Raw genomic sequence first — 13,606 nt, forward strand, 5'->3', positions numbered from 1 at the left:
TCACAGGAGAGCAACATAAAATTACGCTCTTCGCGGACGACATCTTGTTCTCTGTAGCGGACCCGGAACACTCGCTACCATGTATACGGGAGGCCCTGATGCGTTATGAAGAGGTAGCCGGCTTCAAAGTGAACTACGACAAGTCGTATATCCTGAATCTTACACTTTCGCAGGCGGAGGTGGACCGCGTACGGCCCTTGACGCCTTTGGCCTGGGCCACCGGCTCGATTGTTTACCTAGGGGTCCATCTAACGCCGACGGTGGGGAAACTGTTCTCGGCTAACTTTCCACCCCTGTTAGCAAAGACCCGAGCGGAATTGGATCGGTGGAAACCTAAATTTTTATCATGGCTGGGCAGAATCCATGCTATTAAAAGGGTTCTTCTACCTAAATATCTGTATTTATTTCAAGCACTGCCTATTCCACTAGACAACGAATTTTTCCGGCACCTCAAGACTCGGATGTTGCGATTTGTGTGGCAAGGGGGTCGGGCACGCTTTTCCTTTGCTGTCCTGCGACGGCCGAGGTCCGAGGGCGGCGTGGGACTTCCTGACTTGCAGCTCTATTACAAAGCGGCGCAACTAAGAGTGCTAGTGGAGTGGTCCCAACAAATGTCAGAAAAACATTGGTTGCACATGGATCGGAGCGTGGCTGGCAGATCGGTCTGGGACTTGGCTTGGAAGCCCAAGAAGGACCGTCCATTGAACGCCTAAATTAGTACCCCAACGTGCACCACGCTGAAGGTTTGGGACACATTGGCCACGGATGAACGCTGGACCACATTCCCCTCGCCGTTCACGCCTTTACACTTCGATCCGGCCTTCCCGCCGGCGGTGCGAGAGGGGGCCTTCGATGTCTGGAGGGAGGGCGGTTGCAGGGCTCTGACCCATTTGTTTCATGGCCAGGAACCCCTCACCTTTGCTAACTGTATGAGGGACTACGGGGTCCCCCCGTCGGAACAGTATCGCCATGTCCAGCTGCTACACTGGGCCACGTCGCCTGGGGTGCTGGAGGCAGCTACGAGACCCCCGTCGCCCTTTGAGGCCTTCATACTACGGACTTCTGCCATGAAAGGAGTCATCTCCTTCATATACCAACTCTTGCTTAAATCAGCGGTGGCGCCTCGGCCTCGCTACATGGGGTAGTGGGAAGAGATGTTGGGGAGCGATATCTCCGATACAGAGTGGTCGGCGTTGTGGAGGGATTTGACAGCGTTTAACCACTCGCTGCATTTGAGGGAAGCCCATCTCAAGACGCTCATGCACTGGTATCTATGCCCAGCCAGGCTCCATCGCATATACCCGGCCACCTCTGACAGGTGCTGGAGGGGTTGAGGGTTCCTTGGGGACTTCCGCCACATTTGGTGGGATTGCCCGGTAATTCGACCATACTGGGAGGAGATTCTCGCGCACATCAGGGAAGTGCTTGGCTACCCCTTGGAGGACTCTATGGCCTATGTCCTATTGGGCTTGCGTGAGCCCGGCCTTGAGTATCAGACACGTGCGGACAAAAAGATTGTGGCTCTGCCTTGGAGCTGCTAAGCTGACGCTAGCCACCGCATGGAAAAAGAAAGAGGCACCAGCAATTTCCCTGTGGCACGCACGGCTGTGGAAGCTGCTTAGCATGGAAAGAGTGGCGGACATCTTCCTAGGCAACTTCAAGAATTTCCAGTTTCAGTGGGGACCCTTGGTTACATACCTCTCTAAGGGCTTACCTTCGGCTGTCTGTCCTGCATCATTGCGGTCATTACACCTCTTTCAGGTCTAGTATGAATGATTGTATGTACGTGTGGTATGTATAGAGTCACCACCCTGGGGGGAGGGGGTGGGGGGGAGGTTAGTTTCCTGGTTCTTGGGTTTGTTGAGGTGCCCGCAGACGGATCCGTAGCTTGTTCACTCTGGGTACGAGGAATCGAGGGCCGGACAGTCACCCTATTTAGCTTTCCTTATCGTGCATTGCCCGTTGACAGGCACACCGGCATTATCGCTTTACTGCGTACAACATTGATTGATTGGTTACGGACTTGATATGCATCTGTTACCATAGAATGCCGCTGATCTTTGGTTTCTGATTATGCCCCCTGCGTGGGTAAATGTGCGGCACCTCCGCAGTTTTCTTTTACTTTCCTGTTTCTACTCAAAATAAAGATTTTACAAAAAAAGAAAAGAAAAGAAAAAAAAAACAAGAACCACCAGGACCTTCTGGAGCCAAGTAGGACCCCCAAATGTGCTAGCTCAGGGTATGCACTCGCTTTTAAAATGTCACTGAGCAATAAAATTAATGTTAGTCTGCGGTGTTCTCACACGTCTACAGTATTGATGGGTTTTTAATGCAATGTTTGTAATAAGCATTTGTAAATTAGACATAGCTTTCAGACAGCAGGGTACAACGTGGCAACTTTTATATAATATATTTGGTCTTCTAGTTTCAGTGTCTCTGGATTGCTCAGTGGGTTTGAGACCCTGCTGCCGACTATCCAGTTAAAAAAAGATTGAACAATTCTCTTTGACATCGACCTGGTAGGAGGTATTTGGTGTTGCCTCCGAATATGGTTGCGTCCTGGTCCTGCTGGTTCAGTTACCCTTAAGACATCCTGTTTGAAATCTAGAGATGGCCAATCGCTAGGTGGAGGAATAGAGAAGACAATGGGGAGCAGCATCTCCCAACTGTGTTCTGCGCTTACGACAAAGAGGAGAAGGCAGAAGACAACCTTGCTGCCACAGTTGGCCATTCCATTTGTCGCCAGGAGCCACATTTCACACTGGGCAACCCAGGAGGGCTGCTTTTACAGTCATTTGCAATGCAAAACTTTTTTTTTTAATCCTTTATTGCTCAGACTGTCATTTCATTTTCTGTATACTTTCTTAATTATAATCTTTCAATCACTAGTGCTGTATGTAGTAATTATTCAAAGGGACAATTGTAAATATCAGACCACTGTGAAGCACCCTTTGAGTAAATCGGCTTGCCCTGCCAGGTATGCATCCTACACAATTATAGTTCCTCGAGAGGCAAAAATCAAATATCTTCGATTTGTTAATCTTTCAAAGTCTATTCCATAAATATTTGGAGAACACATGTTTAGTGAACCTGATTGTATTTTCAGGGTAGATGCTACACTAAAGTGATATTAAAAGGACGCAACTGAGGTGAAAGAGGCCTAAAGTGTAATAAAATTGGATCTGCTGATTGTGTAGTCATGAAGAAGCAAAAGGGTGTCATGAAATACATATTGGCTGAATAATAATAAATACATTTTGAAAGAATAATGAATTAAGTAACTGATGTTTGCCCATCAAAGAATCTTGAATTGTTGATGTGTGCAGTACTCTTTTGCTTTTATTTAAGTTTACTAACTTTTTCGTAACTCACCATTTCTACTTCCTTTTCCACTTTTTTACCTAAGGCTTAACATGCTCTTGAAAGTTACATTTAAGCATACATGCATTATTCCATTAATCTCCTTCTAAAGATTTGTTCCCTCACTTTTCAATTATTTAATTTGTTGGCATTTTTTATTTCTAATAATTAATAACATCCAGTTTAATTTCTTATTGTCACAGCAGTTTAGGTTCCTTCATGTGGCCAGTGATCTCTATAAACAAGCTCAACCCATTCATGCATATCTTTGCTTACCTCCCTTAATCCCAATAACAGTGCCTCTAAGTCCAACAGGAACAGAAAATCCATATCTCACATTGACCACACGGTCAAACAGCCGGTATTCTGCATCTCTGTCAGGAACAACGCCATGATGCTGCTCTAGTGGCTGCCAAAATCATAAAAATGACAAGAACAGAATTAATTCTTTGAATGACAAGTCATTCATATATAAGATATGACTAACCGGGAAATAAGCTAAAGCTGTAGCAATTACAGGACTCTTGGCAGAAATACATGAACAACTTTCACCACCTATTAAGATGTTTGGACAACCTACTGGTAGGGCTACACATTGTGTCTTATGTGAAATATCAGTGAAGTTGGGTGCACAGTGAATAATCCCTTGAGGTCTCTCTGACCCACTCTCCAACATCCCACCTCATCTATGCTTCCCAAATTGAAAATCTGTATTGGAATGCTGCTACATCACTAAAAGAGATAAGGATGATGTGTGGACAGTGATACTGGAGAGGAATATGGACAGAGAATATTGGTAACACCATACATTTCTTATCTTTTCTTAAAACACTCCATTGGCTTCTCACCATTCCCAACCAGAGTATGCTGATAGTTAAGCCACAAATCAAGTAGAACAAGTTAATTACCTTTGGAAATGCCTTATCTGGTAAAGGTTTTACTTAGCCACATATTCCTTACCTTAGAATAATCTCCAGGCATCAGACTTGATCTGGAAATATTTTATTAGCAGTACCTCTGCGAGCCAGTAGGTGGCGTCATTCGGCTAAGTCTGCACTGGAAGTGACGAGCTCGGTGACTATATAAGCACCACCCCAGAGCGCTGACTTTAGATTCTTTTCGCAACTTTTCATGCCAGAAGCGCAGAGCCATGAATAACACTGACCAATGGGGCGTCAACTGGGGCCATTAAAAAGGGAAACAACCCTTAACTCTGAAATCCAGAGTGGGGCGGATGGGTGTGAGAAAGTGCCTTTTGGACATGGGCACCCCCTCTTTTTGCCTTGTATTTGATGCAATTTTGACTGACATGCATTGGGTTCGAGCTAACCAGGTCCCCAGTGCCTGTGCTCTTTCTCTAAAACAAGTTCACTGTGCAATTGTTCCGTAATTGGGAAGACATTTAGCACATTTGTAAATCCCTATTAAATGGAACCCCTGGTACCGAGGGCATGGGTACTAAGAAGGGTCCCTGAAGGCTGCAACATGTATTGTGCTACCCTAAGGGACCCACCACCAACTCATGCAGCCTGCCATTGAAGGCTGCATTAAATGGTGCAGAGAAAAGTTAAAACACTACATGGCACACACCTGAGTGCCATGTCTCCAGACACTGCATGAAATATATGTAAGTCACCCCTACAGCAGGCCTTATTGCCCTAAGGCAGGGTGCATTATATTACATGAGAGAATAGTACAAGTGAACAGGGAAGCCATCTTACGTATATGTACTGGGCATAGTTCATTATAAGTTCCCAACTAATGATGGCTTTGCTGAAACCTATGGTGTTTGGTATCACACATCTTGTCTTAATAAATCCATATGGTTGCCAGTAGGGAATTTATTAAAAAATGCACTCAGAGGGCACCTTAAAGGTACCCACTGAAAACTTACCAGCCTATTATTGTGATGGCTGATTGGAATTGTCCAGCCTGTCACCACAGACGTTTCTAAACTCCTGCACTTGAGAGCTCAAGCTCTCGGAGGCCAGAAACAATGCCTGCTCTGGAGGAAGGGGTTCACACCTTCTCCAGCAGGATAGCTAGTGATTTGGCATATCAAGGCTGAGGGCTTCAAATTCCCTGCTGCCTTTGATATGCGACCCTGGCTTCCCCCAGGACTGGGAAATGCCAAACCCTGAACTGAGACCCATTTGGCACCAGGATAGGCAGGACATTAGTTATGCAAGAAGGGGTGTTGCACAAACAAACTAGTCCCATCCTTACGGCGGGCTGCTGGATGTGTTTCACAAAGGAATGGTTCAATCATCTTGATTTTGGTGGAATTAGGAACTCTGCAGTATTTAGGGGACACCAGGAACACCGATTCAGTAAAAAAAAAAAAGTAGTAGAAGGACATAGAAGAGCTGCAAAGCAAGAACTGTGGAATACCTGTGGACTTCGGTGCCAAACCCTGCTTGCCTCCTCCTGTCCAGACGATTGTGACAACCCGACTCATCCTGCAGCTGTGCATCCTACAAAAGCCTCGGAGGGCAGCCAGCACTTCCCCACGCTGTCAGCATCTACCTTGAAGTGGAGAAGACACTTTTCTGCAGTCACCAACTACAACATCCAGTTTACCGAATTGCTGACCAACTTGTCCACTGACCCAGCAGCCGCCCAGGAGGAGGTCACCATGCTCCAAGAGGTCAGATCCATCTCCCCACTAAGCTTGGAGAGGCCAAAGACACCAGGAGCTGCCCTGTACGAACACCCGGGGTACTGAGACCCTTGCAGTAGCCAAGACTTGTTTGAGATCCAATCTGGACTTTAACAACAACAAGATCGACCAGCAGAAAATGGAAGTCAACATCATAGAGGCCAGCGCTGAGAGTGGTCTAGCGATCCTGTTTTGTCCCCATCTCCAGGTCGACATCGAAAGTGAGAGCTTTCAACACAAGCGACCCGTCGGCCAAAACACATATGCATCTGAGCCCCACAGACAGAGTCCGAACCTACGGACTGTGTCCCTAAGACCCTCAAGAACAGAGCCCAGCCTTTTGCTGCTATCAGCAACTGGCTCCAACAGGTTCTGACCTCCATTTTTTTGGCACAATAACCGTCGGGAAAACCTAGTCAGGAAGGGAGGTTTGCCCACCTTTGCCAACACCACCTCTCAGGTGGGGGTAGGAGAGATGAAACACACATCTCAGTCCCTGCCATCTTGTAGATGGGGGGGACCCCTCTAATGAGGAAAAGGCTTATGCCGCCCCTGCCACTGGAGGGTCGTATACTAGGGGGTGTAAACACCCCAGGGAAGGGACCCATTTGTCCCAACCTACACACTCCTGAACCTTGCCTCTTCAGATTCGAAGTGACAAGAAGAACCTAAGAGCTGTGCTGCAGAAGAGGAGGACGACGACAGCTGTCTTGCAACCAGCCCTACTGGCCTGTCTCCTGCCCTAAACCACTGCAAGCTGAACCTGACGTATCCAGCAGCCAGCAGCATCCAAGAACCCCTGGGACCTGCCCAGCCTTCTAAAAGAACCCTCATCTCCCATGGACACAGGATTTGCCCAACACCAACCCAAACCAGGACTCCAGATCCAGCCGGATCCGCAAGTCATCACCACTCCGCACCCGACCCCCAGGGCCCGAGTTCGCATAGGCCAATACCTCAGCGAGTTCCCCTCCTGACCTGAGTGCCAGAGTTGGACGACCTCCCCCAACCTTCTCCTCAATGCCGGCAGCCTCATCCTGAAGGCCCCCCCCCCCCCCCCCCCCCCACTGGAACCGGTAAGAAGAATCAGACACAAAAGGACACCCTTGCAACCGCAGCCCCCGAGTCCTGACATGACATTGCCGACTGTGTCCTGGTGTCCAGCAACTCTTCAACTTCATCTAGTCTTCTGGCTCCAGCCTACAGACCTTTTCTATGACCGAGGTCATCCATTGAAAAACACTGGGCTGCAGACACCTCCTGAGCACCCTGCACCTGGCTGCCAATGCGTCGCTGGTGGTTTGGACATGATGCCGACCTGGAAGCCCCTTTGCCCTGAACTTTACCCTAGGCGCTTGGCTCCTGAGACTGAGTGGCCTGCCCATGAGCAGTCCTCAACTAAGGTGCCCCCTTAGCCCCATTGGCACCCTGCACCCGGCTGCCCTAGAGCCGCTGGTGGTGCCCCTTGAGTTCGCAACCTGAACCTTGGTTCTACCCTCCAAAACTCTAACTCAGAAACCGTTTACTTACCTGCAAAACGAACACTTCGTTGTCCCCATAGGACTGAATGCTGGGTTTTCTCTGAAAATTCTTTTAAGTGTTGAACTGTCTTGTACTGCAACCAAAAGTAACTTAATGCCTTTACCAGAATTAAGCTTTTTACCCATGTCCATTGCTGCTCAAACTGGGTTAGGATTGTGTTTCATGCAGAACTAGAAAAGTAATCTAAAAGTAATTTACCAGTAATCTCGTGCTTCTGAACTGTTTTTCTCGACTGCAAAAGTAATCTGAATGTCCCTACAAATTCAGTCTTCACTGTATTTATGAAAGTTACATTGTATGAAGAAGTTAACTTACCTCCTACTGAGTCTATCTTGGTTCTAGAAATGAAATACCAAAATAATAACTTTTTATACAAACAATTGGCCTGGATTCAGTTTGAGTGTGTGGCATCAAGCCTGACTGCTCAACCACTCTACCACAAAAGAGAGTAAGGGATTATCTACTTTAAAATCATTGGCTTGCTCCCGTTTGAAGCAAGGAGGATATTAGTACAGGCCCTGATCCGAACGCGCCTTGACTACTGCAACGCAGTTTACCTAGGGGCCCCATTGGGAACACTCAGGATCCTGCAGACTGTACAGAACTGTGCAGCCCGGATGCTACTACAGATTCCTCGCAGAACTTCAGCCAAACCAGCACTCCAGAAACTGCACTGGCTGCCGGTTCAACAAAGGATTGAATTCAAGGCTATGACCATTGTCCATAAAGCTTTAATTAAATCAGGACCTGATCTTATTCAACCTTTGTTTAGTCCCCATCAAACCAACAGGACCCTCAGATCCAGTAATAAAAACCTTCTTGCAGTTCCCAGAATAAGGAGAAGCCTTATGGGTGACAGGCGCTTTGCTGTTCAGTCAGCTAAACTTTGGAACAGCCTGCCTGACTCTATCCGGTTGGAGGAGAACCATCTTAGATTTAGGAGCATGCTGAAAACCTTCCTATTTTCCTAAATCTCTGGGGATGAATTGGTTCATTGAAGCGCTGGGATGCCCCCGGGTAGCCATGCGCTATACAAATGAGTAGTCATTCATTCATACTTTAGCCTCTGCTATACCTCTGGGTATCCGCTGGGCTCTCTGCACACTATACATTACTTTGGCATAGTATTTACAGTCAGCTTCCTACATAAGGTGTTGGCAAAGGTAACTTGTTTATCTGATAAAGGCTTCTAGCTGCAGATTCCTTACCTTGGAATAGATACCCAAGCAGTACTTCCCCATAGATAGGACAGTGGCACAGATTAGACTAGAAAGTACTTAAGGACTGAACAGGCAAAGTGACCACCATGCCGGACCTGACTGTCCAGGCAGTAGTGCTACGTAAATGTGTGCAATGATGCTCACATTGCTGCCCAACAGAAATCCAGGACAGTAACTCCATGAGCTAACGCAGTGGTCGCAGCTTTGGCTCTAGTAGAATGAGCTCGCAAATTTTCAGGAGGTTGCTTTTTGGCACATGCTTAGCAGATCTTGATGCAGAGCACTATCCAGAATGAGATGGTCCGTTTCTGCATGGCCTTCTCTTTCTTGCTTCCGACATACCCCGCGAAGAGTTGGTCATCCACTCAGTGCACTTTTGTGCGGTCAAGGTAGAACAATGCTCTTTTTGGGTCCAGCCGATGGAGTCTCCCCTCCTCTTCAGAGGGGTGAGGCGGAGGGTAGAAGGTAGGCAGAGTGATAGACTGGGCTACATGAAATGGAGTTACTACCTTCGGTAGCAAGACACGCGCATTCATTGCTCATAGCACGACCTGGATGCTGACTTCGCCTCTTTGTGGATTGATTTAAAAATTGCACTAAGCGCGACTAAGATACTTTTTAATAATTGTACGTGAATTTATATTTTTAAACTGCACAGATGCACTTTGACTTTTTAAAACCTTATTGCACTCTACTGACCTCTTTGTGGCGATCCTTGCCGACCCTGCTACCCCGGTCCACCGCAAGCGCTAGGCTTGTTTGTAGTGGAGAGTGCAGGGCACTACCTTTCTTCCGGGTTCCCTCCCGGTGCCGGGCAGTAATTGGTTTAGATTGTGGGGAGGCGGTGCTGATCGCTAGCACGGCCTCTACAAAGCCCCAGTGATTTAGGCTTTTTCCCTAAAGACACGCGCATTCATTGCTCATAGCACGACCTGGATGCTGACTTCGCCTCTGTGTGGATTGATTTAAAAATTGCACTAAGCGCGACTAAGATACTTTTTAATAATTGTACGTGAATTTATGTTTTTAAACTGCACTGATGCACTTTGACTTTTAAAAACCTTATTGCACTCTACTGACCTCTTTGTGGCGATCCTTGCCGCCCCTGCTACCCCGTTCCACCGCAAGCGCTAGGCTTGTTTGTAGTGGAGGGTGCAGGGCGCTACCTTTCTTCCGGGTTCCCTCTCGGTGCCGGGCAGTAATTGGTTTAGAGTGTGGGGAGGCGATGCTGATCGCTAGCACGGCCTCTACAAAACACTGATGACGCCTAACACGTGCAGCGGTGACGCGCAGCGCCCACGCCGTCCCCGTGCCAAAGACACGCCTAAGACTAGCCCGTCTGTGCCCGTCCGGGCCAGGACGGGGCACGGGGCGAAGGGCTATGTCTCCCAGGCTAGGCCTATACAGGTAATATCACCTGACCAGCTTAAAGCACTGCGCCCTAATTTACATGACAATTGTACTTTACTTGAAATCCCACGCACGGGAAAAGCTACCTGCCCTTATTGCAATTTCACAATTTCGTCCTTCCAACCCTATCCCCCTCGTAGATCCAGACAGAGGAAGCGTCTCAAACAGCCCCGTCCTACTGACGAAATTTTTTTGTTCTATAACATCAATTGCCGCTCCTTACCCAAACACAAGCTGGACATTTTTAATTTGTTATTAGATGACAAACCTAGCGCACTATTCCTCACTGAAACCTGGTTACATGAAGGCTCTGGTCCGGATGTGGCTACGGCCCTTCCTCCCAATTATGCGATTGTCAGGAAGGATAGAACCCTCAAAACTGGGGGTGGAATTGCTATTATTTATAAAAAAAAATGTAATTGCACGTTTGAGCCACTAGACATCCCTGAGTGTGAAGCCGCATTTTTTAAAATCTGCTTGAATCCCAACTTTACATTGTCTGGCATCCTAATGTACCGGCCTCCCGGGAACGGCACTAAATGGGCTTCTGAATTAGCCAATCGTATCACCCCTTTTTTCTTGGCCTCTAAACACTTCTCTCTTATTGGAGACTTAAATCTACATTTAGAGGACAAATCAAACACGACTTGTGCTAACCTGCTAGAAGATCTTACAGCATTAAATATCAATCTCCTTAACTCAGGACCTACCCATAGGGCAGGACATTTGCTCGACCCTTTATTTCCTAACCTCCCACAACTCACCTGGCAGGACACCATCCCTGTGTGCTGGTCAGACCATTACTTAACTAAATTTAATTTTAAACCACCTGTTATTTCCTCTGACCAAACTATGTTACCGGCTTCATTAAGGAGAAACTGGAAATCCATAGATATTTCTAAACTTAACATAGCACTCAGCAAGAACCCACCTAATAAGAATCAAGGTATGGAAAGTACTGCAACTGCCACCCAACAATGGCTCAGCAATGCGGCTGAGTCCTGCCTACCCACTCCTAACACCAAGGGTAATAGACATCGTCCCCCTGTCCCATGGTTCAACGACTCACTTAAAGAGGAAAAAACCAAATGTAAGGCACTTGAAAGATTGTGGCGAATAGATTTCGCTCCTGACCAAAAAATAAGGTACCAAACAGAAAGAAACCTTTACCACACCGCATGTAAGAAAGCACGTGCCGTGCATGTAGCCAATACCATCACGGGAGCTGTAAACAAAGCTAAAACATTGTTTAATACGGTCAAAGATCTAGCTGGGGCTCAAACTACAGCCCCATCGCGCCCGCTAAATGAGAGGCAATGTCAGGATTTAGCTCAATTCTTCTCCGACAAAATCGACAAACTAATCATTGAAATAGACAGCAACAATATTGATACTGCTTCTAAGGAAGAGTGGGAGTATACCCCGACTGTAAATCAGACCTTACAACAACGGCCGCCCATTACAATCTATATTCTTAAATCCATCATGAAGACAATTAAATCTGGCTCTCCGCAGGATCCCATTCCTATCAATATAATAAAATTATTGGACACCCCCGCCCTTGAAATCATTGCAGACACTCTAAATTCATCTCTGGAGCTCGCCACAGTACTCACCCTATGGAAGCATGCCATAGTGACCCCACTATTAAAGAAACCTACAGCAGATCCGGAAAAATTTGCCAATTATAGGCCCATTTCACTCCTCCCAGCCTTTTCCAAATGTCTGGAAAGACATGTGCATTCTGCCCTAACTCTATTCTCGGAAGAAAACGCCCTTCTCCACCCAACTCAGTAAGGATTCCGAGCAGGTTTCTCTATGGAAACCGCTTTATTGGGAGTCTCCGAAACCATTAGGAAACTCCTCGACGACGGTCATACGGTTGAGCTTATTCTACTCGACCTAAGCGCAGCCTTTGACACTGTGTCGCATAAAAGGCTACCCACCACGCTAGAAAAAAACGGAATCTGCGGAGCTGCCTTGCAATGGATCAGATCCTTTTTGGATCAACGGACATTCCAAATAGCATGATCTGCTGCATGCTCTGGACATTTCAGCTCCCCGCATGGAGTACCGCAGGGCTCTATCCTCAGCCCGCTCTTTTTCAACCTCTATCTTAGACCCCTGGCGGACCTAGTGGAAAAATCTGGACTTACCCTTATGACGTACGCGGACGATTCTCAAATTGTCTTCTCGCTGTCTGAATCCCAATCATCATCTTCGTCCCTTCTCAAACAAGGTCTCCTGAACATCTTCAACTGGATGACAACAAACCAGTTGAAACTAAATGGAGACAAGACGGAGATTCTCCTTCTGGGTAAGCAGCCAGACCTTTGGAGTACATCACACTGGCCTGCCCAGATGGGTAATCTTCCTACACCAGTGACCCATGCAAGGAATTTGGGAGTAATTCTGGACAATTCACTGTCCATGAAGCAACAGGTTAGCAAAGTAGTGGGCCTCTGCTTTACCATCATAAAATGACTCAAAAAGATCCTTCGGATGCTGCCTATCTCCATGCAGAAAACAGTAGTCAATGCCTTAGTTACATCGCGACTGGACTACGGGAACATCCTGTATTTAGGTGCAAACAAGGCAGTTATAAAGAGACTTCAGCTTGTACAAAATGCGGCTGCCCGACTCCTTTGTTATATACCTAAAAACACCTGCGTGTCCCCCTACTTGCGTGAACTTCACTGGTTGAGGGTGGAAAACCGCATCAGATTTAAGACCCTAAATTATAGGTTTAAAATTAAAGCAGGTACCGCACCCAAATACCTTCAGGCATTAGCTCATCCCTACATCCCATAAAGAAACCTACGGTCTCAATCAGCTGCAAAATTTTGTGTGCCTAGATTCAAGCTCTCCAGGATGGGAGGGAGATCTTTTGCCCACCAGGGTCCTTCTATCTGGAACACACTACCACTTCATATACGAAAGGAGGGTAGTCATTCTAGGTTCTGAAAAGAAATAAAGACCTGGTTTTTCGATCAGTAATCTTGAACGACCTCTGCTGAACGTATTCCATCCTTTGTGCTGTGCTCTTAGGCGCCGGGAAACCCTTTTTGGGTAGCTGTTTGCGCCCTATAAGTTTAAAAAATAAATAAAATAAATAAATAGCAAGGATGCTCCAGTACCAAGGTCCAGCTTGTCTGCATAGATAGTAAGGAACGGTAGATGTGCCAATGGCGCCTGGAGCTAACTGACCCTAAGGCCAGATGTCTTTGCCACTAAGAGAGCCATTTTTATTGTGAGAAACCTGAGAGGTCAGTTATATATAGACTCAAAAGGAGCACACATTAGAAAGTTGAGGACTAAATTAAGAGCCCACTAAGGTTTTATGAATTGTGTATGTGGGAAACGTGTTGAAGACCTTTCAAAAACCTAAGTACAATGTTCAATAGGGTACGTAAAC

At 46.9% G+C, this 13,606-nt stretch overlaps 1 protein-coding gene across 1 annotated transcript in view; it reads right to left on the reverse strand.

The window, feature by feature from the left end:
• Nucleotides 1–13,606, reverse strand: part of XRN1 (5'-3' exoribonuclease 1) — a 1,308,150-nt gene that overhangs the window by 504,478 nt on the left and 790,066 nt on the right. Inside the window, exon 29 of the mRNA XM_086943712.1 lies at nucleotides 3,637–3,769. Within this exon, the coding sequence (XP_086799838.1) occupies nucleotides 3,637–3,769 (133 nt within the window). The remainder of the gene's footprint in view (nucleotides 1–3,636; nucleotides 3,770–13,606) is intronic.

This window comes from Lissotriton vulgaris, chromosome 11, assembly GCF_964263255.1.
Source record: "Lissotriton vulgaris chromosome 11, aLisVul1.2, whole genome shotgun sequence".
Classification (NCBI taxonomy): Eukaryota; Metazoa; Chordata; class Amphibia; order Caudata; family Salamandridae; genus Lissotriton; species Lissotriton vulgaris.